This window comes from Aquarana catesbeiana, linkage group LG05 (genome assembly GCF_042186555.1).
Source record: "Aquarana catesbeiana isolate 2022-GZ linkage group LG05, ASM4218655v1, whole genome shotgun sequence".
Taxonomy (NCBI): Eukaryota; Metazoa; Chordata; class Amphibia; order Anura; family Ranidae; genus Aquarana; species Aquarana catesbeiana.
In genome coordinates, this window is record NC_133328.1 from 366,938,917 (window position 1) to 366,963,813 (window position 24,897).

The 24,897-nt window shown below is 43.9% G+C and overlaps 1 protein-coding gene across 2 annotated transcripts in view; it reads left to right on the plus strand.

The window, feature by feature from the left end:
• LOC141144861 (leukocyte elastase inhibitor-like) overlaps positions 1-24,897 on the plus strand; it is a 79,137-nt gene that overhangs the window by 48,083 nt on the left and 6,157 nt on the right. For both annotated transcript variants that reach the window (XM_073630945.1, XM_073630946.1), the window contains 2 exons: positions 2,780-2,922; positions 3,028-3,195. In XM_073630945.1, the coding sequence (XP_073487046.1) occupies positions 2,780-2,922; positions 3,028-3,195 (311 nt within the window). The remainder of the gene's footprint in view (positions 1-2,779; positions 2,923-3,027; positions 3,196-24,897) is intronic.

Here is a 24,897-nt window from a genome sequence, read left to right on the forward strand (position 1 = left end):
GGTTCTCCCCCCAGTGTATAGATTGCATTCATATTTTTGCCACCCAAATGCATTATTTTACATTTTTCTACATTGAACCTCATTTGCCATGTAGTCGCCCACCCCATTAATTTGTTCAGGTCTTTTTGCAAGGTTTCCACATCCTGCGGAGAAGTTATCGCCCTGCTTAGCTTAGTATCGTCTGCAAATACAGAGATTGAACTGTTTATCCCATCCTCCAGGTCGTTTATAAACAAATTAAATAGGATTAGTCCCAGCACAGAACCCTGGGGAACCCCACTACCCACCCCTGATTATTCTGAGTACTCCCCATTTATCACCACCCTCTGAACACGCCCTTGTAGCCAGTTTTCAATCCATGTACTCACCCTATGGTCCATGCCAACGGACCTTATTTTGTACAGTAAACGTTTATGGGGAACTGTGTCAAATGCTTTTGCAAAATCCAGATACACCACGTCTACGGGCCTTCCTTTATCTAGATGGCAACTCACCTCCTCATAGAAGGTTAATAGATTGGTTTGGCAAGAACTATTCTTCATGAATCCATGCTGATTACTGCTAATGATATCGTTCTTATTACTAAAATCTTGTATATAGTCCCTTATCATCCCCTCCAAGAGTTTACATATTATTGATGTTAGGCTAACTGGTCTGTAATTCCCAGGGATGTTTTTTGGGCCCTTTTTAAATATTGGTGCTACATTGGCTTTTCTCCAATCAGCTGGTACCATTCCAGTCAATAGACTGTCTGTAAAAATTAGGAACAATGGTCTGGCAATCACCTGACTGAGTTCCCTAAGTACCCTCGGATGCAAGCCATCTGGTCCCGGTGATTTATTAATGTTAAGTTTCTCAAGTCTAATTTTAATTCCGTCCTCTGTTAACCATGGAGGTGCTTCCTGTGTTGTGTCATGAGGATAAACACTGCAGTTTGAGTTACTGAAGACCCCCGATTCACTCGTGAAGACTGAGGAGAAGAATAAATTCAATACCTTTGCCATCTCCCCTGTTCACTTCCTGGATTTACACAGACACACAGAGGCACGCCTCCAGCTTTCATTGGCCCTCTTATGACTCATCCCACCTCCCATCCTGGCAAACTCTCACAAGAGTGAGAGAGAACTGTGCATGATGTCATAAGCCTAGGCTAATTACCAGACAAGAAAAAGGTATTTACTGGCAGAAAAAACATGTTTTACTATCCAAAGTTAAAATAATAAGGCAGAAGATTTAATAGATGGAAAGTTTAAAAAATGACTATAAGTCACGATCAGTAGAGAGGTCAACTGGGTGGGGGCTTATGAAACTTTTGCAATGGGGCCCATATAATGTGTAGTTACAGTCATGCATTCATTCCCAACTTATCTTAAACTTAAAAAAATAAAAAGGTTTTAACTAGAGTTACACTTTGATCACTTAAAACTTTCACAAAAGCAAAATGTTTGCTCTTTTACTTACTTCTGCTTATGTAGATAGCATTCCTAATGCTGCAACACACAATTTCTATAGCATTACTTATCTAGGAAAGTTACTGTCAACACTGAATTTATCTGATTTTCATTGAGATGCATGATTCCAGGCTGATGGTGTAGGACCAAAATAGAAAAAAACTCTGTGCTTAGGATGAAAAGGTATGCAGCCTCCCCTAATAGACCCCCTAAGGAGCTAATAGGTAATTAAAATAAGGAAATGGGGTATGTGGCGCTCCCTATACTTGGGGGAACGTGCTCCCTGTTTAAACACAAAGGTGTGCTCCCCACATATTAAATACTTGCATTGACAAAAATATATATATATATATATATTGGCATATGCCTATGGTGTAAAACCAAGCAATACAAATGGTGAAAAAATTTATCTCAGAAAATGAATATATAATATGCATAACATAATGACTGTAATATCAATTGCTATTAATAGGCAAGTGACCCACAAAGATACATAGATAATTATAAAAAAGATAAACGTTATATACCAATTGTGCAATAGAAAGTGAATAATTCCTGTCATCGAAAATAAAACATGCATGGGAAAAAAAAGTGTATCAAAAGCAAGTCCAAGTAATAAAGTGTCCCAAAGCAGCAATACAAAAAATAAATAAATAAATAAATATTTTTGGTGAAGCTCCAAAATGGCAGTGTTAAAACACTCAAGTGACTCTTGTGCACAATTGGTATATAACTTTTATCTTTTTTATAATTATTTATGTATCTTTGTGGGTCACTTGCCTATTAATATCAATTGATATTACGGTCATTATGTTCTGCATATTATATATTAATTTTCTGAGATTTTTTTCACCATTTGTATTGCTTGGTTTTACACCATAGGCATATTCCAATATATATATATATATTTGTTTATGCAAGTATTTAATATGTGGGGAGCACCCCTTTGTGTTTAAACAGGGAGCACATTCCTCCAAGTATAGGGAGAGCCACATACCCCATTTTCTTACTTTGATGGTGTAGGACAGGGATATGCAATTAGCGGACCTCTAGCTGTTGCAAAACTACAAGTCCCATCATGCTCTGCCTCTGGGTGTCATGCTTGTGGCTGTCAGAGTCTTGCTATGCTTCATGGGACTTGTAGTTCTGCAACAGCTGGAGGTCCGCTAATTGCATATCCCTGGTGTAGGACAACCAGTGACCATAAATATATTTTTACATAGTACAATGCATATATTTTGATGTGATATAAGGCATCTATTTAGTCAATTATAACGTCCAGCATTGCTTTGTCTTTGTTTTTTTTTTTGTTTTTTTTTACCCATAAGGCAAAATAAAGGATCTTTTGCCAGAAAACTCAGTTGACTCACTAACAAGGTTAGTCCTGGTGAACGCACTCTATTTTAAAGGGAGCTGGAATGTTAAATTTCCTGAAGAAAACACAGAAGAAAAACCATTCAGGCTGAACAAGGTTTGGAAGTATTTTAATAAAAGATGTATGTCGTGTACATTATGTGTGAAGACATTAAATCATATTTGTGTCCCACCTTTACAAATATCTCTTTTCCTTATATAGAAAAAAACAAAAATGGTATCAATGATGTTTCAGAGTGGCAAATTTAATATGTTCTACATTGAGGATCTTAAGACAAAGGTGCTTGAAATCCCTTATGTTAATAATCAACTAAGCATGATGATATTGCTGCCAGATGACATTAAGGACAACACTACTGGACTAGAACAGGTAAGAGCTTAATATTTAGATGTTTATGTGCTATATACTGTAGCAGCCTTGTATAGATACCCAGCTCTCAGTGTGTATTGTATACTACTGAGTTTCTGCAGTAGAGCAATAGTGTGCAATAATCCATTCCAACCCATTGTATGGTCAGCTTTGAGCAATTTATACTTAAAACATGATAAAAACTATTTACTTGAGTTGGATTATGGCATACAGTTATATTGATATTTATCATGCACCTTTTTCAGAATTCATCCTGACTTTGTTCAAGCTTTAACAAGGGTGTACATGGATACATAGGGGTTTATTTACTAAAGGCATATAGACTATGCTAAAGACGGTTTGCACTTGAATGGAAGGGGGTCTGCTGTCCTGGAGGAGAGGTTTATGGGAAGGCTGGAGGAGTATTTAAACTAGGATTGAGGGGGGGGGGTGAACTAGAATTACATCGGGCTGACAGGTCAGTTAGGGGTCAGACATTAATGGAGGGTGGAATGGGGATAGATAGGGGGAAGGTTATGGCAGGTGACAAGAAATTTCCCATGTTGCAAACAGCCATTGGAAACTATAGTGCCATTTGTACTACTAAAAATGATATGAAAAACACCAGAGCAAAATGTAATAATGCATTAAAGTGTTTTTACACCAATACCAGAAGTCTGCCAAGCAAAATAGGTGAGTTGGAAGCTCTGGTGCATGAGGAGAGCTTTGATGTAATCGGTATTGCTGAAACTTGGCTTCAATCCTCACATGATTAGGCTATTAATATTTCTGGATATGCACTCTTTCGGAGAGACAGGGTAAAAAGGAAAGGTGGTGGTGTCTGTCTCTATGTGAGAAGTGATCTCAAAGCAAGTGTGAAAGAGGACCTGGTTGATGGAGAGTGTGATGAGTCTGAAGCATTATGGGTGGAACTGCATATAGATGGGCGTAGTTCAAAGTCAATCATTGGAGTTTGTTATAGACCACCCAATGTTAACGAGGAGGTGGAGACTCAGCTCCTTGCACAGATGGAAAGGGCTGCAAGGGCTGGGACAGTGATAATAATGGGGGATTTTAACTACCCAGAAATGGACTGGAGTAATGGCACTGCTGGGACAGTTAAAGGGCAAAAATGTATAAACCTATTACAGGACAATTTTATGGTCCAGTTTATTGAGGCCCCAACTAGGAATGAAGCTCTGTTGGACCTAGTAATCTTAAACCATGAAGAGCTTATTACTAATGTCCAGATAAAGGAACACCTGGGTAGCAATGATCATAACATGATTTCATAAGCTGTAAACAAGAAATACACACGGGAAAGATAAAAACACTTAACTTCAAGAGAGCAAATTTACCAAGGATGAGGGCTGCTCTACAGGATTTAGATTGGGAGGGAATATTTACATTGATAAACACAGAACAGAAATGGGGATTCTTCAAAAAGACTGTTTGGGACCTCACTGCAAAGTATATTCCCATGGGCAATAAGTTTAAAAGGCTAAAAACAAAACCTATGTGGCTCACAGCCAAAGTTAAAGAAGCTATAAACAATAAGAAAAGAGCGTTTAGAAAATATAAAAATGAAGGAACACTAGTGTTGTTTAAATGTTACAAAGAATTTAACAGAACATGTAAAAAAGGAAATCAAGGATGCAAAAATTCAAAACGAACGACATATTGCAAAAGATAGTAGGACAAACGCCAAAAAATTCTTCAAATATATTAATAGTAAAAAGGCCAGGTCTGAGCATGTAGGCCCTTTACAAAATAATCTAGAGTGGGTGACTGGGAACAAAGAGAAGGCAAATTTATTAAATACTTTCTTCAGCTCTGTGTATACAAAAGAGCATGGGGGAGCTCATGTCCATAATGGGGGTGGTAGTGACACAGCCCCGAATGATCCACAATGGCTCAAAAGTGATATGGTCCAGAATTATTTAGACAAAATAAAGGTGGATAAAGCACCTGGACTTGATGGCATCCACCCACGGATCCTAAAAGAATTGAGCCCTGTAGTTTCAAAGCCATTGTATCTAATTTTTAGGGACTCATTAATGACGGGAATAGTACCACTGGATTGGCGCAGGGCGTACGTGGTGCCTATATTTAAAAAGGGATCAAAGTCTTTACCAAGTAACTATAGACCTGTTAGTTGAACTTCTATAGTCAGGAAGATACTGGAACATTTAATAAAAGACCACATAGATGAGTTCTTGCTGGAAAAAAACATTTTAAGCAACAGACAGCATGGATTCATGAAAGACAGAAGTTGTCAGACAAACCTGATTTCTTTTTATGAAGAGGTAAGTAAAATCTTGGAAAGAGGGGTGGCTGTGGACATGGTATACTTGGATTTTGCAAAAGCGTTCGACACAGTTCCCCAAACGCGGCTCATATGTAAGGTAAAGTCTACAGGCTTGGAAATATCAGTTTGTAAATGGATAGAAAACTGGCTAAAAGACAGAATTCAGAGAGTAGTGGTTAATGATTCTTATTCTGAATGGTCTAAGGTTATCAGTGGCGTTCCCCAAGGTTCAGTGCTGGGACTCTTACTTTTTAATATCTTTATAAATGATATTGGGCCTGGGATCGAAAGTAACATTTCTGTCTTTGCAGATAACACCAAGCTATGCAGTGGAATAACGTCCTTATGGGATGTCTCCAATTTACAAGCCAACCTCAATGCACTGTCTAATTGGGCGACTATGTGGCAGATGAGGTTTAATGTTGAGGAATGTAAAGTTATGCACTTGGGGGCTAAGAATATGCATGCATCATACATACTAGGGGGAGTACAACTGGGGGAATCCGTAGTGGAGAAGGATCTGGGGGTTTTGGTAGATCATAAGCTCAATAATAGCATGCAATGCCAAGCTGCGGTTTCCAAAGCGAGCAAAGTCCTTTCTTGTATTAAGAGAGGTATGGACTCTAGAGAGAGATATATAATTTTGTCCCTGTTCAAATCATTAGTAAGACCTCATCTGGAATATACAGTTCAGTTTTGGGCACCAGTTCTCAAAAAGGATATCGGGGAACTGGAGAAAGTGCAGAGAAGGGCAACCAAACTGATAAGAGGCATGGAGGAGCTCAGCTATGAGGAAAGATTAGAGGAACTGAATTTATTCACTCTTGAGAAGAGGAGAATAAAGGGGGATATGATCAACATGTTCAAATATATAAGGAGTCCATATAGTGAACTTGGTGTTGAGTTATTCTCTTCACGGTCAAGCCAGAGGGCACGGGGGCACTCTTTACGTCTAGAGGAAAAGAGATTTCATCTCCAAATACGCAAAGGTTTCTTCATAGTAAGAGCTGTGAAAATGTGGAATAGACTCCTGCCAGAGGTGGTTCTGGCCAGCTCAGTAGATTGCTTTAAGAAAGGCCTGGATACTTTCCTAAATGTACATGTAGCAATTACCCCCGAAGGAGCTGCTGATATTAATCGGCCTGTTCTCTGATCTCTCACACCCCTTCTAGATTTGTTTCAATCCCCTTGACACAGCTGTAGTGCAGTTTGTAATGATACTAATACAAACTATAGCTCAATATATGTATGTACTACAAATATATATATATCTTTACCTGGGTGTTTGGTGCTCCACCTACAGGAGAAAAACAACACTGCACACAAGAACTTGTGGTTAACCAGAATTACTTCTTTTACTGAAGTGATATTAAAAGTAATTACAGCAACTATGCGGTCACACAAACGTAGTGTGAAAGCACAGTGGATATTAACAAAAATCTTAGTACACAAATATATGCTTATATATAATTTTCTTGCATAGATCCCCTATTAGTTTGTCTCCAGGTGGGACCAGTGTTCAAAGCAAAATTGTTCTAACTCCGGACACCTTCCCACCTCCAGCACACTGTAGCAGGCGCAAAGACACAGGAATATAAATTCCCCACAATATAGACACTAGGGAGCTCCCCCTGCTTTGACAGTACAGTCACTCTCTTTTATGACTAAATGTGGAGCCCCGCGATGAAAGAAATAGTCCTGTCGTCTTCAGTCTTCTGCTAGCTAAGAAAATCAATGCTTGTAATCCACAGGGTTTCCCTTTGGCCAAATGCTCGGTGTAAGGTGATGCACAAAAGTAATTAGAATCAGGCAAATGGATTGAATTTTCTTACTTGAAAAGAAGAAACATCCAGTATCAATTCCTGTATGTTGAAATCTGATTGTAAGTCTATGCAAATATGATTTTCCCAATTTAAATGTTCCGTGGGACTATCAGTCCCAGCAACACTCTGTAATAACTCTGAATGTGTGTTTTATGGAACAAACTTCTGGGCGTTAACCCTCTCACCGCACTGGATCTGGACAGATGGTTGTCTCCACTCCGTAAGTTCTCAGTCTGTATGGAGTTGCAATCGCGCTGTTCCACTTGTTGATGACCGGGAGTCCTCAGTTACCTCCCTCACGGGTCTCTGGAACAATCACTTCTGCTGCTCCAGCACACTGTGATCGATGGCAGGATCGCTGGCTGCTGTTCCGCTTCTTCACAGGGTAGGCCGCAAACCCTGTGGGACGCACACACCCACATAGCCCTGCTGCCGGCCACGCATCCCAGGAACAAGAGGCCTAAGATGGCCGCTCCCAGCCTTTTTATAGTCTCCCCACAATGCAGTTCTTCACCCTGAGATTTGTGGGAGTCACTGAGCATTGTGGGTGAGTCAAGTTAATGTCCAGATGTAAACAAACAAAATACTTCCATGTCAAACTTCTGAACAATAAAAGAAATATAAATGTGCTGTAATTATATGTTTTGGCCGCTAGATGGTGCCATATACCAACTTATTACCTTTACAGCTTTACAAATATTTAAAAACAAATATTGTCAGCGCTACATACATAATATAACTGGGTACTAACATTTATAGGTAAAGTTGATCCAGGGAAAATCCGATTGACTCTTGGGGGATCAGGAAGGAATTTTTTCCCCTGCTGTAGCAAATTGAAGCATGCTCTGCTGGGGTTTTTTGCCTTTCTCTGGATCAACTAAGGGTATAAAATTGGGTATATTGGATTGTACGATATTTTTTATTTTATTTATTGTTTTTAAGGTTGAACTGGATGGACTTGTGTCTTTTTACAACCTGACTAACTATGTAACTATGTAACTGTGCACTCTGCAAGTGCAGTTGCTACACAGCTTATGAGGTTCCACTTTGCAAAAAATACCCAACCACATGCAAGGGAAAAAAAAAAAATTCGAAAAAATCAGATTTTTGCTTGTACGTGACTGGATGATGGAAGTCAGCAGAGCTTCCCCTCATTTAAGTTTTGGACATACAGACAAATACTGTAATTTTACATACTGGGGAACTAGCTAGGTTTCCTGTGCCTGCATTATAATGGTGCAGGAAACATATTTGCACCAGTTTCTATTTAGGAATGAAATAGAAACTAGTGCAGGTCTGCTCCTAATTAACAAAGGGAATGTGACAATTTTCAATATAGATTGGAGCATGCGAAATAGATTGGAGCATACGGTTCCAGCTGTTACCGCCTATGTGCTGCCTGCTGCCTGGCATGTTCCCTGCTTGCGCCCCTTTTTTTTAAATTAGGTGCGGCATCTGCTCCATTTTTTAAAGCATAGTTCCGCCAGAAAAAAAAAAAATTAAAAGTCAGCAGCTACAAAAAGTGAAGCTGCTGACTTTTAATAATCAGATGCGTTTCATCACACGGACGAAAGGTGCTGCCATATTGGTACACCCTACATCCATATATAGCACATGGAGGTGCCACAATAGTCAATCAGGTAAACGCCAATTAAACAAATTGTATCAAAGATGCAGATGAAAGCTACGTAACCTAGCTCCGCCACTAGATGAATGGTAGACTCACATCACAAAGCGCCATCTCCTGGGGGAAATGAGTGATGGCAATAAGCGGCATCTCCAATGCTAATTAAAATCACAAGCATAAGAGAGACATGAATAGGTGAAAGAAATATGCACATATAGAGTAAAATTAGATGTGCATAAAACTATAAAAACAAGGTTACACCTAATAGAACAAGGGGCTAAATTCAAATAGGTTGTTAAATATGAAAATTATATATATATCTTGTTTTTTTATAAAAATATTAAATAAACATTAAATAAACTGTAAAGTGCATAGGTAGAATATATGTATATACAGTATATATATATATATATATATATATATATATATATATATATATATGTATATATACTTATATACATATATTTACATCTCCGAAAAAACAAAAAAGACTATTTATTATTTAAAAGGATATAGAAAAAAAGGTGAGCCATAGAATGAATAATTTACATGGGAAGGATCATATAAAGGAGCTGATTAAAAATTAGATAAAAAGCAATTCAAGTCGATATCTACATTTAACCCTCTAGGCACTAGGGACCCTAAACGCTATATCCATTTAGTTTCGTTTTGGGATATTTGTGATCATTTATAGTATCGATACCGTAAAAAATCAGTCCAGATGGGTCCCTGTTATGGAATTCACCAAAGTGTCTGGAAAGGTTATGCTTAGGGAATCCCTTTCTTATATTATTAATATGTTCCCTGATTTGTAAGCAGAGGGGCCTAGTGGTTCTACCCACATATTGCAGTCGACATGGACATTCAATGATGTAAGTCACATGAGTACTGTTACAAGTGACTAATTCTCTAATTTCATATCCCTTCCCAGTCCTAGATATTTCTGACATTTATAGAAGCCTTTCATATAGGAAAACAACTTAACAGTCTTAGGTGGATCAATTACATTTTGAACCAAATGGTTCCTGAGGGTAAGTGCTCTCCTGTAGATAAAACTGGGCTTTTTGTAGGAATTCTCGCTAGGATCCTGTCAGATTTTAAAATAGGCCAGTACTTCCTAACGATGAATCGGTATTGATTATTAAATCCGGTGATGAAAGCTACATCCATCTGTGAATTGTTATTTCTCTTCTTATTCTTCGTTAGTAAAGAGTTCCGATCCAGATTCCCTATTTCCATTTTTAATTCCACCAAAGGTTCCTTGTGGTAACCTTTGTCCACAAACTTCCTTATCAGGGTATCAGCTTGGGCATGATAATCCTCTATATTCCTACGTGTCCCAGAAGATTGCAGGGAGAGAGGGGGGAGAGGTGAACTTCCTTCTGGTGCCTCGGAGCCCCGGGAGGAAGTGGGAGGTGGACGCCTCTAAAAAGTGGGTATCTGCTCCCCCCCCTAAAAAAATTACATGCCAAATGTCGCATGTCAGGGGGTCACCTGCACTAAAAAAGGGGAAGTTTTATTTTTGGGTGGTACTCCGCTTTATGTCTAGAAGGGTTGCGCAAGACAAGCACTGTGCTTGCACCACTCTTTGTTAATGCCCCCATTTTGTTTGTTTTCTTCTACCAAGCATCTACTGTTGCTTTTTTTTAACCACCTCGGGCCCACGCTATAGCCGAAAGACGGCTACAGTGCGGTACTCAATTGCCGGGAGTGTGTCCCTGGGCGTCCTCCTGTTTACATCCTCCCTGTGTGCCGCCGCGGGCGCGCATCGGGGGGAAATCTGTGTTGGCCATGTCCCTTGGACACAGCCAATCACAGATCGTGCTAAATTGCCAATCACAGCGGTCATTTAGCACTCGATCGGAGTGTCCAATGAGAGATGATCGCATATGTAAACATATAAGATCAACTCTCATTGCCAGCTCTCCCTCTTCACACAGAGACCGCGTGTGAGGAGGGAGAGCTTCCTGCTGCAGCGTGAGGGAAAAAAATCACACATTACAGTGCCACACTAACACAACACAGTGCCCACAGTGCCATCGGTCCCCAGTGCCACCTGTCCCCAGTGCCACCTAACAGTGCCATCTGTCCCCAGTGCCACCTGCCCCCAGTGCCACCTGTCCCCAGTGCCACCTGTCAGTGTCACGTGCCATCTGTTATCAGTGTCACGTGTCATCAGTGCCGCGTATCAGTGCCATCTGTCATCAGTGCCACTTGTCAGTGTCACGTGCCATCTGTGATCAGTGCCATGTGTCATCAGTGCCACTTGTCAGTGTCACGTGCCATCTGTGATCAGTGCCATGTGTCATCAGTGCCACGTATCAGTGCCATCTGTCATCAGTGTCACGTGTCATCAGTGCCACGTATTAGTGCCACCTGTCATCAGTGCCACGTATTAGTGCCATCTGTCATCAGTGCCACATATTAGTGCCATCTGTCATCAGTGTCATCAGTGCCACATATTAGTGCCACCTGTCATCAGTGCCACATCAGTGTCACGTGCCATCAATGCCATGTATCAGTGCCATCTGTCATCAGTGCCACATCAGTGTCAGGTGTCATTGTCCTGGTGCTCCAGGGCCTTCAAAAGTGTAATAGGTAGTCAACAAGTTAGATGTGTAATTTATGCTCCTAGAACACGTGATGGTGCTCCCTACATGTTGGGCCTCTCTATGTGGCTAGGCTGTGGAAAAGTCACACACGTGGTATTGTAATACTCAGGAGGAGCAGCAGAATGTATTTTGGGGTGTCATTTGTGGTATACACATGCCATGTGAGAGAAATAATCTATTACAATGACAATTTTGTGGGGAAAAAAATCTTAATTTTGCAAAGAATTGTGGGAAAAAATGACAACATCAAAAACCTCACCATGCATCTTACTAATTACCTTGGAATGTCTACTTTCAAAAAAGGGGTAATTTAGGGGGTATTTGTACTTTCCTGGCTTGTTAGGGTCGCAAGAAATGAGCCACCGGTACATCAGGAGTAATCAATATTTTATGATTTGCACCACAGCTTGTGGACTCTAGAACTTTCACAAAGACCAAATAATATCCACTAATTTGGGTTATTTTTACCAAAGATATGTAGCAGTATAAATTGTGGCCAAAATTTATGAAGAAAAATTAATAATTTGCAAAATGTTATCACAGAAACAAAGAAAAATGTATTTTTTTTTTCAAAATTTTCGGTCTTTTTCATTTATAGCGCAAAAAATAAAAAACCCAGAGGTGATCAAATACCACCAAACGAAAGCTCTATTTGTTTGAAGAAAGGGCAAAAAATTTGTTTGGGTACAGTATTACATGACTGAGTAATTGTCAAAGTGTGCGAGCACTGAAAGCTGAAAATTGGTCTGGTCACGAGGGGGGTTTAAGTGCCCAGTAGGCAAGTGGTTAAATGCAACACTTATAAAAATATAACAATATAGTGTTACTTGAGCTTAAAAGGACCCATTTTATTATGCAATTTGTCCTGTTTAACCACTTCAGCCCCCGGAAGTATTTGCCCCCTTAATGACCAGGCTATATTTTGCGATATGGCACTGCGTTGTTTTAACTGACAATTGCGGTCATGCGACGTTGTACCCAAACAAAATTGCCGTCCATTTTTTTCCACAAATAGAGCTCTCTTTTGGTGGCATTTTTTTCTGTGTTTTTTATTTTTTTACTATAAACAAAAAAAGACCGAGAATTTTGAAAAAACAATTTTTTTTACTTTCTGCTATATTACATATCCAAAAAAATTAAAAATGTATTCATCGGTTTAGGCCGATATATATTCTACTACATATTTTTTGTAAAAAAAAATCGCAATAGGTGTATATTGATTGGTTTGCATAAAAGTTATCGCGTTTACAAACTATGGGATAGATTTAGGGACTAAGGGAGATTTAGGAGTGCATTGCACTCAGAATGCAGGGTTTAAGGGTGCGTTGTGCTCAGAATGCAGGGTTTAGGAGTGCGTTGCACTCAGAATTCAGGGTTTAGGAGTGGGTTGCGCTCAGAATGCAGGGTTTAGGAGTGTGTTGCTCTCACAGAATACAGGGATCAGGAGTGCGTTGCGCTCAGAATGCAGGGTATCAGGAGTGGGTTGCGCTCAGAATGCAGGGATCAGGAGTGTGTTGCGCTCAGAATGCAGGGATCAGGAGTGTGTTGCGCGCAGAATGCAGGGGATCAGGAGTGCGTTGCACTCAGAATGCAGGGGATCAGGAGTGCGTTGCGCTCAGAATGCAGGGGTTAGGGTTGGTTGCACTCAGAATGCAGAGATCAGGAGTGCATTGTGCTCAGAATGCAGGGGATCAGGCGTGTGTTGCGCTCGGAATGCAGGCTTTAGGGGTGCGTTGTACTCAGAATGCAGGGATCAGGGGGGAGGAGGTGGGGGGTGATATGAAGGGTGGTAGAGTACACTGTTATGGGGTTGACCCTGCCCATAACAGTGTCCTCTGCCCCTTCACATCACTCCCCACGCCCCACACAGTGGTGTCTTCTGCCCCCCTTCCCCTATAGCAGTAACCTCTTTCCTCCCCTCCCCTCCCCTCCCATAGCACAGTGTCCTACCTGTTTCCACAGCGGAGACTGGGAGGCAGCACAGTTCTAGACAGGGGGAGGGAGCTGGCAAAGCAACTTTTCATATTAGCAAGCTGGTGATTGTTTGCTTAGGAGCACCCTGTGTCCTAGCAACCAATCACCAGTGGTTTAACATAAAAATTTAATTTGGCCAGCTCCTCCTCCCGCCTTCTGTACTAAGCTGTGCTTCTTTCCGGTCTCCACTGTTCACTGATCACAGCAGCGGAGGAGGATGGAGGCGGGAGGGAGAAACCCGGACATAGATGGCACAGCGGAGCAGGCTGAAGGCTGAGAGGAGAGACAAAGAGCAGCATTTAAAGGCTTTAAAGACCCAATGAAGTGACTTGGAAGTTATTTTTATTAGACATCCTAGATTAACCTATTTAGCATATACATCCAGGCAACTTTTCCTAAGGCCAGGTTCACAAATTTGCAGTAAATAAACTGCCAACATACCACAACAATGGTTCACATCTGTGCATTGTGGTGTGCCAAAACACAGGTCCAGTGTAGTAGGTTGCACACAACTCAAATATATGAACCTGACCCAAGAGAAACTTTTTTTTTTCTAAATTGGGATAGAGTGGGTAGGAATTACAACTCCTGTTGGGTTTTTACTGCTATTCAGGACTCCTTTAGAGAGTTTAACACTCATTTCTCAAACAGGAGGTGATGCAAAAATGGGACTCAAACAGAAATACTATTTTTATTTCTTGACAAGGGTAGCTAAGAGCTTACCTTGCAATAACACTTACCTATTTATACCTTAACATACCTTTACCATAACTTAAATAACCACACAAAACTTGAAGTGGGTTAAATGGCCGAACATGGCCTTTTATTAATAAACCAACTTTTATTCACATTACACAATATAATAACCCACCTAAAACTTCACTAGTCACAATCAAATGTATAGATTTTAAGATCCTAGGCGGTACCAATCTATCCAATACCCTCTTTATTTGTGTCACAGGCACCATCTAACTGAGTTGCCACCCCAGCTGCTACTTATATAGACTCAGGGCCTAAACCCAGCTGACCTCAGCCACCCCAGGGTCCTTAAGCTACATGGTCACTAGCCAGTGAACTGTTCCCACTCGAGGATACCATACCTGAGATGGTTCCCCACCGCTTACCCAAAATGCACCAAATTCTACCACCGCCATGGATCCCAAAATGCCACAGCGCCGCAGGTATGACTTCTTATACCTGCACGCTCCGCCACACCTGAAAAGCCCTCTGCACTCGGTCCTCCAAACCCAGAAACCATAAGTCTGTGCCGACTGCGTTAAGGTAAACGCCATCACCTCTGAGGAACCTCCACGTCTCGGACTCCAAGTCCAAGTGCCTTATAACCAAACCACCATTTCTAACAAAGAACCTCCCAACCTCCTTGTTGACCTTAACTCGGGCTTTATTGATTCGGTCCACAGATCTGGCCTCCCTCCAAACAGTGCGTGCCACGATCTCCAACCAAACCAAAATAGTGCCTGGAAAGTCACAGCGAAGCCTAAGGAAATCGAACTGAATATCTCTAATCAGTTCTCTAGAACGTCTGACACCCAGATCGTTGCCCCCTGCATGGATCACCATTATATCTGGGGCCCCGTCCCAACGTGCAAATCTATGAAACTCGGCAACCACTCTATTCCACAGCATACCCCTTACCCCAATCCAGCGAACACTGCCCACTTCCCAGGGTAAACCTAACTGCCTGGCAGTGGGCCTTACCTCTGCCCGCCTGGCACCCTAGTAAACGAAGGAATGCCCGAAGATCCACACCAGGCATCTCCGACCTGAAAACAGACAAAGAAACACATTGCCCCACCAACCTTCACCCAGAACACATAACAGCAATGGCAACATAAGAAACGACAACGTGGAAGAGAAGTAGCAGGAGGTTACAACACCCACAAACAAGAAGAAGAAAAGACCCCCTTTCTTAAAGTAAATGAGGCCTAACGTAGAGCCTAAACCTGTTGGACTCCCATCTGCCGATCCGTTTGATCACCGCTGCACCCAGCCCCCACCTAAATGCCTCAGTAGCTGCGCCTATCCGGAAAGAGTGCAAACCAAACTGACTTGGATCCAAGCCTGCCACTTTCAGACATTTGCGAAAAAACGATATGAACTGAAAACGTGGTAAATACGAGCCGTCCTTGTCCATCAAGAACGGTCCCGCTATATTTGGCCTGACCGCTGTAAGCTGCGATACCGCCAGTACTAGGCAAAGTTCGGCCACCTCACCCCGGAATAACTCCAAAAGCACCCCTTTACCTGCCTGATCCGTTTTTGACTTACGTATTGCAATACTCACCGAGGTATCTGTTACTGCCACATCCTCTCGTAAAATTCCCCCAGCAACATGTTTGGACGGGCTAACCAATTCCCCAAAGAAGGCTAGCAAGAAAGCCGCTTGAAACTAAATTTGTTCGTATCCCACCAAACACACCAGTATATTTGCCAAAATCAGCCGTAAATTGGCGAATGAAACCGGGAGCCTAAGATCCATAGACCTACGACCCTTGCGATACCCCTTCATAGCCTGCCGCACCACAAAAGATTTTGTGACATTCTTACCTCCTTGCAGCTTGAACCAAAAAGCCAAGCCCACCAACTTATGGTCCACCGATGACACAGACGCCCCTCGAAGAACATTTTTAACAATAAAATACAGAACTAACGACGACACGTCTTCCCGGGGCTCAAGCCCCCCTACCTCCGCCAGCAACGAATTCCATTCCTTCCACACACCTGCATAAGCACCCCACGTAGCCTCACTCAATGAATTCCGAATCAATCCTGCGGCGACTCCAATGCGATTGTCCATAACCGTGGAGGACAGGGCGTACCATGTTGCTCCGCTTCTGGTGCCAAGACGCAAAACTCCTTCCACTGCGAACAAGACAAGGCATCCGCAATCCTGTTAGGAACACCCGGAATGTGGACGGCATAGACAAAAGCATTTAGACGAAGGCATAACAGGACCAAATGGCGCAATAAGCGTACCACCGGAGGAGAGGAGGCCGATAAGTTGTTGATGGCAGTAACCATTCCCATGTTGTCACAGTGGAAACTTACTTTTTTGTTCCGAAATGCGCTACCCCAAATTTCCACCGCTAGCACGATAGGAAACCATTCCAAAAGTGCTAGGTTACACAACCACCCGGCCTCCCTCCAAGATTCAGGCCAACCGCCGGCAATCCACCCTGGAAAAACGCTCCGTATCCTCCTGACCCTGCCGCATCCGTAAACAAAACCATGTCTGCATTGCTTACGGGGCCTGACATCCACACCGATCTCCCATTGTAAGTCTCAAGAAATTCATCCCAGACCCCAAAATCAGCTCGGTGAGCCCGAGTCAAACGGATGAAATGTCGTGGGTTGCTGACCCCTGCCAGAGCCAAAAGCCAAAACGAAAGCTGGCGACAAAATATCCTGCCCATGGGAATAATTCTGCAGGCAAAATTCACTTTGCCCAGCAGTGACTGCAGCTCCCTGACCCGAATCTTGCGTCTTGTCCTTTACTTCCTGCCGCAAGGCCACCAGCTTAACCTCCAGCAAATAGCACTCCATGGCTAAGGAGTCAATCGTTATGCCCAGAAAAACCAGTTCTGTCATCGGGCCTACGGTTTTTTCCAAGGCCAATGAAATTCCAAAACGATCAGCTATGTGCTGTAACGTACCTAGCAAGACCGCGCAAGCATTGGAATCCAGAGGTCCAATACACAAAAAATCATCCAAGTAATGGATGACGGAATTTAAACCGGATACATCACGCACTACCCACTCCACAAAGGAACTGAAGGCCTCAAATAGAGTGCCCGAAATGGAGCACCCCATTGGCAGACAACGATCTACAAAATACGACCCTTGCCACCGACAGCCCAAAAGGTGCATGCTATCCAGATGGACCGGAAGCAGACGAAATGCTGCCTCCATGTCAGCTTTGGCCAACAAGGTCCCCTGGCCGTACCTCCGTACCCATGATATCGCGGCATCGAACGATGTATAGGTGACCGCACAGGCCTGCGAGTTGATACCATCATTTACTGATGCCCCTTTGGGATGGGAAAGATGGTGAATCAAACGGAACTTGCCAGGTTCCTTTTTGGGAACCACGCCCAGAGGAGAAATGATTAACCCCGGAAGTGGAGAGGAAGAAAACGAACCGCTCATCCTACCCAAAGAAACTTCCTTCCTCAGTTTCTCCATCACCACTCCTGGGAAAAGGCGAGCAGACTGTAAATTAGCAGACACCGGCGGAACCTCAGTCAACGAGCAAGGGATTCTAAAACCCACGAGAACCCCTCCCCTAGGAGTCGTGCCGACTCCCGGTCCAGATACCTATTTAGGAAAGCAAACATCTTTCCCACCTTTACCGGAGTCTTCCCTTTTTCCAGACCCATCTCCTGCCTTGTTCTTTCCTGCCTTAAAACACAGTGTGAAGGCATGTCCGCCCCCGCATCCAGAGCATTAATGCTTGAAACGACAGGACCCTCCGAAACGGCAAGAGCTGTCATTGAATTGCCAGCAAACCCCCTTTTTTCTAGTGGCCGATGAACCTGAGGCGGAAGTACCGCCGGCTCCCGCTCCTCAGGTCATCAGTTTCATCCAGAGCCCGATATCTTTGGGATTCCAGCGAATTGCTGGTCTGACCGCCTTCCGCTGCCTAAACTACTCGTCATAGCGAAGCCACGCCATAGACCCTATTCGCCTCCCCAATCGCGTCCAAATAACAAAACAAGGCCGAGCAGCTCCCCGGCTCCTTCTCGCCAATTACGCTTGCCAAGATTGCAAATGCTTGCAACCAATTCAACGTGCGAGGAATAAGGCGATATCTACGCTTCTCCTCATCTTCCTTCTTGCTCTCATCTGGTTTAACGCAATCCAGATTAAACTTCTCAAGGGGGAGTAAAAAAAATATTTCTACGTACTCCCCCTTCCAAATCTGTTCCCGTACCTCCGCCTTGAGGTGTGCACCTAGGGGCCCCTCAAAGCACACATAGACTTCGCACTTCGCCGCGTCCGCCAATCTCACCTTGTCCACCTCCTTGTCACTCTTGTCCTTCGGCTTCTCCGCCGTATCCTCTCCACTCGATCCTTGCGGCACATCCGACTCTATCACTACTGCCGGAGGGGCAGTTGGGCTAAGCACCGACTCCGCCTGCCTCACTGAAGTGTCCCCCGTGACAACCGCCCCCCCCGGCACCCCCCCACTGCCTAGTCGCTGTAATAGCTCCTTTAAACCCTGCAGCACCTCCCTCGTGAGAACATCAGACCCATGATCCCCAGAGGTCTCCCTAGCCTGACCCTGGGCCCCCATCCCAGGCATCACAGAGGGAGAAAGAAAAGGAAGTAAAGCAGAAGCACACTCACCAGGCTGCATGGGGCCAGGTACCCCTCCAGCCACCGGACCGACTTCCCCAGTGGCTTCACCGATGTCCTCTTCTAGCTCTCCTTCTTCTGCACTGCTGCCCTCCACTTCCTGCAGATCAGCTGGCATCCCGGGATCAGCAAGCCTCCTCTGTGTCGGCTGTCCTCTCTCCCCATCAGCCGCCGAAGTGTTCCGTGCCACTGACAGGCTCGCCGGCCTGCGCCGATCCGATTTCCTCCCAACGTCGCCTCTGACGTCATCCGCCTGCGCCCCGGCCTGACCCGGGTTCGCAGCCGCCACCTGTGGCTTGGAGGTGCGCGCCGCCGACGGAGATCCTCCAAGGGCAGATGTGCCCTTCCACCCTCGCCGTTCTTCTGTCCTCCTTGTGGGGCCGCCGACCGCCTCCCGATCCGGGCCGCGCCCGCCGCGCTCTCTCTCCCTCGCTGGGCTGGTGTGCTGACTGGATCATCGCCAGCCACACCAGCCGCACTATCTCGAATCCGGAGGATGGGGCAGGTACGACACGCCGAGGAGACCCCATCCCCCTAGGATGGGGATTCCTTCCAGGCGCACCCCCGTCCAAGGCAGGCATGCGTTTAGCAGGGGGGCCTGAAGGTTCCACTTGCGGGCTCCCGATGCGGCGCTGAGCCTGAGGGGTCCTTTCAGGGGTGAAGCGCTCAGGGGGCTTAGACCTCCTAGCACGCTGTTGTGCAGGCCCCGCCCGGGGGGAATTCTGCTGGACCCCTTGCAGAGATGCCGTGACTTGGCTCTGTATCCATTCCGCTCCATGGATACCTGCAGCTGCCCTAAGCTGAGCTAACAGTTGTTCTAATTCACTCATCGTGGCAGCAGGAACTCTACCCTAAGCTAATCATGCTCTTCACAGATGCTACTGATGATGATGATCTTCTCAGATTTCCCAAATACTGTTACAGCCCCACCCTCTTGTCAACATTTTATTACCTACTAGCTCCCCCCATGCACCAAATTTCAACCAATAATGCCCACTTAATTAGATCTATATGCCACCCCTTAACCCTTACATTGTTGGCTTGGCTTAACACCCTGTCATATCCCCCATCTGCTGACTACGTTCCTGCTCAGCTACGGGCTTCTCTATCTTGCTGTTGGAGAGTTCCTCTCCTTTCTTTCAGGTAAAACATCAGCAGGTCAGGAGATAAGGGAAAATCTCCCCAATAGAGCCCTAGGTAGCAGTAAATATCTTGAGGTTTGAGGTTCTAACTTCTATTAAGCTATCAAAAATGTAAGAAAAAAAAAAAAAAAAAAAGGTTTTGGCTGGGTGTACACTTTAAAGCAGAAGTAAACCCATCCATAAAACAGTTTCATTTACGGCACGTGCCGGAAATGTAATACTCCCATTGGTTGTGCTCCCAAACCTTTCAATGGCTGGTGTCATAACTGATCACATATGCAGCATCATTGCAGAATAAACGGAGGCAAAGATGGCAGCTTCCTTGGCAGAAAACAATAGGGGATTTTACTTACAATTTAAATATAAAATATTTTAATCACACATGCTATATTATTCTATCCAGCCAGCAGGTGGAGCACTAGCCTCCTATTTGCATTTCCAGATTTTCCTGTCTGTTTTTTTTGTCATCTATGTTCCATTCAAGTGATTTTCCTCTACTTTCAGTCCTGTAGAAAGAAGAGGAAGTGAGAGGAAAGCTCTCCAAAGTGAGTTAAATCCCCTCTTAGACAGTTATCACCAGAACAAGTGCCAAGTTTTGAAAGATTTTCCCATCTAACACTAAAGACAACTCAGTGGTCCCCAGGACCTGGAGTGAGTGCATGTCCTTGATGGGGATGCATAAAGCAAAAAACAGGGGTATTAACACCTCACTAGGGATGAGCCAGCGTTTTGAGTCAAACGTAAGTTCAAATCGAACATCGGGTGTTCGTTTGTTCTAAACCAAACATATGGGGCATTCGCGGGAAATTTGAGTGCCACGAAATACCCCAGAATGCACTGCGAGATCACAGTGTGCTCTGCTGAAAGAGCCATAATTGGCCAAAGGCAGGGTGCCTTTGGCCAATTATGGCTCAGGGGGACTAAGTCCACGCTCCACACTACATAGCGGTCGTGTGTAGTGTTGTTGGCGTGGACAGAGAGATAGCTTGAGTTAGATTAGGCAGGCAGGCAGGTTATTCAGTTAGTGGCTGTGTATTTGATATACATATATACAGTCAGTCTAGTATATACCATATTTATCGGCATATAACACACACTTTTTTTCCCCTTAAAATCAGGGGAAATCGTGGGTGCGTGTTATACGCCAATCCCCGCCGATCCCCCCCCGCTGATTGTGAGCGGAGCGAGTGCCGGCTGCCCATATACATACATAGCTGAGTGTACTCAGCTAGGCTCGGCTAGTTCCGCTCACAGTCACGCCCAGTCCCGCCCTATGATGGACATAACACAGGGACTGGGCGTGACTGTGAGCGGAGCTAGCCAAACCTAGCCGAGTACACTCAGCTATGTATGTATATGGGCTCCGCTCGGGTCTGCTCACAGTCATGCCCAGTCCCGCCATTGGACCTGTGTTATGTCCATCATAGGGCGGGACTGAGGGGGACTATGAGAGGAGCCGAGAAGAGCCAAAAGGAGCCGAGGACTGGCTCTGTGTATCTCGGTGGCGCCATTTTCAAACTGCAGTAACACTGACAAGTCACTGCAGTTTAACTGCAGCCTGGGCAAGGCTGCAAATGTCACTGACAAGGCTGCAGATGGGCACTGACAAGGCTGCAGATGGACACTGACAAGGCTGCAAGGCTGCAAGGCTGCAGATGAACACTGATAAGGCTGCAAGGCTGCAAATGACACTGGCAAGGCTGCAGGGCTGCAGATGGACACTGACAAGGCTGCAAGGCTGCAGATGAACACTGATGAGGCTGCAAGGCTGCAAATGACACTGGCAAGGCTGCAAATGACACTGGCAAGGCTGCAAATGACACTGGACAAGCATAAAGATGGACGCTGTGCAAGGCTCCAGATGGACACTGATAAGGCTGCATTGATGGGCATTTAAATGTAAGTTTTTTTCCTTAACAGAATATACAAAAAATACTCCGCGCTGCCCAAACAGTAATTAGCAGCTAACACAACAAACAGAAATTTAGCTCAAATCAACAGGTGCATCAATGTGTAGCGCTGAGGTGCCAAATTAAATAAACGTAGTTAATGTTATGAACATAAATAACGTAGTAAATTATACACATAACACATGTGATGAAAAATTATGTGAAAAGAAACAGATGAAATAAGTTAAATTAAAATAGTATAAAATAAAGTCTCTAGTGGTCTCCAAGTGTCCACAATGTGCGGTGATTAATCACAGTCAGAGAACATACGTTCTATGAGTTAAACCAGCTTGTATTGCAGCCAACAATGGGGGTGGAACCTTGGGAGTCATCAATGATTAGAGTCTGAAGTCTCCAGAGCCTTCATGGAAGGATCTTCTCCATACAGGTGGTTACACATCCGGGGAAGATGGCCCATAGGAGATAAAAAAGGGGCCACATAGCATAATTCCATAAGCAAGAAAAACATTTGATAAAAGGTAGAACACTTACATTTATGCAGTAAAAAAGCGCTTTGTGTAAAATCGTGGCGGCAGTGGAGTCCTCCCTCCATTTATGTTCATAACATTAAATACAGTTATTTAATTTGGCACCTCATCGCTACACTTTGATGCACAAGTTTTTTTCCTTAAAATTCCCTTCTAAACTTGGGGTGCGTGTTATACGCTGGCGTGTGTTATACGCCGATAAATACGAGATATATATATATATATATATATATATATATATATAGGCATACCCCACTTTTAAGTACACAATGGGGTTTACTAAAGCTGGAAAGTGCTAAATCAGCTCACTTCTACATAGAAACCAATGAGCTTCCAGGTTTTATTACAAAAGCTTAATTGAACAAGCTGGGGTTAGAAGCTCATTGGTTTCTATGCAGAAGTAAGCCTGATTTTGCACTTTCCAGCTTTATTAAATAAACCCCATTGTGCACTTAAGTGGGGTATGCCTGTATATATATATATATATATATATATATATATATATATACTCTGCATTCAGTGTAGCCTATATCTACAGTGCATTTGTGGTGTACTGTTTCTAATACACTTCATGCGGTGTATTAATACATATACAGTATCTCACAAAAGTGAGTACACCCCTCACATTTTTTTAAATATTTTATTATATCTTTTCATGTGACTACAATGAAAAAATTACACTTTGCTACAATGTAAAGTAGTGAGTGTACAGCTTTTTTAACAGTGTAAATTAGTTGTCCCCTCAAAATAACTCAACACACAGCCATTAATATCTAAACCACTGGCAACAAAAGTGAGTACACCCCTAGGTAAAAATGTCCGAATTGCGCCCAATTAGCCAATTTCCGTCCCTGATGTCATGTGACTTGTTAGTGTTACAAGGTCTCAGGTATGAATGGGGAGCAAGTGTGTTAAATTTGGTGTTATCGCTCTCACTCACTCATACTGGTCAGTGGAAGTTCAACATGAGACCTTATGGCAAAGAACTCTCTGAGGTTTTGAAAAAAATAATTAGCAGTTGAACTTAACTAGAAACATTATAAGGCTCCATGCACACTGGAGCTCATAAATGGCCATTTTTTGGAGTTTGGGCGTTTTTTTTAAAAGCCCATAAACTCCACTCTATGTTATCCTATGTGTCCATGCACATATGGACGTTTTTGGACGTTTATCTGCAGTGGAGTTTATGGGCTGTTTTCTGAACGCCATAAAATTGCGTTCAAGAGCAGTACTGGAAATGCCAGACATCGGTAAAAGGTATTTAATGAGGGTTAACGCTGTAAAAAAGAGCGTTAAACCTCGTTCAGCGTTTCTCTGCCATTGATTTGAATAGAAGTCGCACCAGAAGTCGGATAATCATGATCCGACTTGCAGTGCGACTTGTGTGCTGAGGATGAAGGGGAACCCCCTCCAAAATGAAAAAAAAAATTGGTATGGATTTTAAGGGGAACTCCCCTTCGCCAAAAAAACTGCGTGGGGGTCCCCCCAAAATCCATACCAAACCCTTATTTGAGCACGCAGCCCGGCCGGTCAGGAAAGGGGGTGAGGACGACCCCCCGAACCGAACCAGGCCACATGCCCTCAACATGGGGGTAGGTGCTTCAGGGCGGGGGGGCGCTGCGCCCCCCCACCCCAAAGCACCTTGCCCCCATGTTGATGGGGACAAGGGCCTCTTCCCGACAACCCTGGCCTTTGGTTGTCGGGGTCTGCGGGCAGGGGACTTATCGGAATCTGGAAGCCCCCTTTAACAAGGGGGCTCCCAGATCCCGGCCTCCCCCCTATGTGAATGAGTATGGGGTACGTTGTACCCCTACCCATTCACCTGGAAAAAGTTTCAAAAATAAAACACACTACACAGAATTTTAAAGTAGTTTATTAGGAAGCTCCGGGGGTCTCTTCCGATTTCGGGGGTCTCTTCCTTCTTCTCTGCTCTCTCCGGACTCTTCTCCAGCTCTCAGTTGTCTTCTGCTGTGCTCCTCCGCTATCTTCTGCTCTTTTACCCGCTCTTTTGCTAGCGGTGGCCCGGTCTTCTTCGTCGTCTTCTTCCCTCTGCTCTTCTTCCGATGTTGACATGATGCTCTCTCCTGCAGTAATGCCGGGTGCGCAGTGCACAACGACTTATATTGGCATGGGGTGTGGTCACCGGGTGATGTCATCCGGTGACCCTGCCCCCTTATGACATCACCACCTGAGGGCATGATGGGACGGTGACGTCATAAGGGGACGGGCTCACCACAGCCCATAAACTCCACTGCTGATAAACGTCCAAAAACGTCCATGTGTGCATGGACACATAGGATAACATAGACTGGAGTTTATGGGCTTTTAAAGAAAACGCCCAAACTCCAAAAAACTGTCGTTTATGAGCTCCAGTGTGCATGGAGCGTAAACTTTTTTCTGACATTTGTTGGTTTCAAGTTAAGA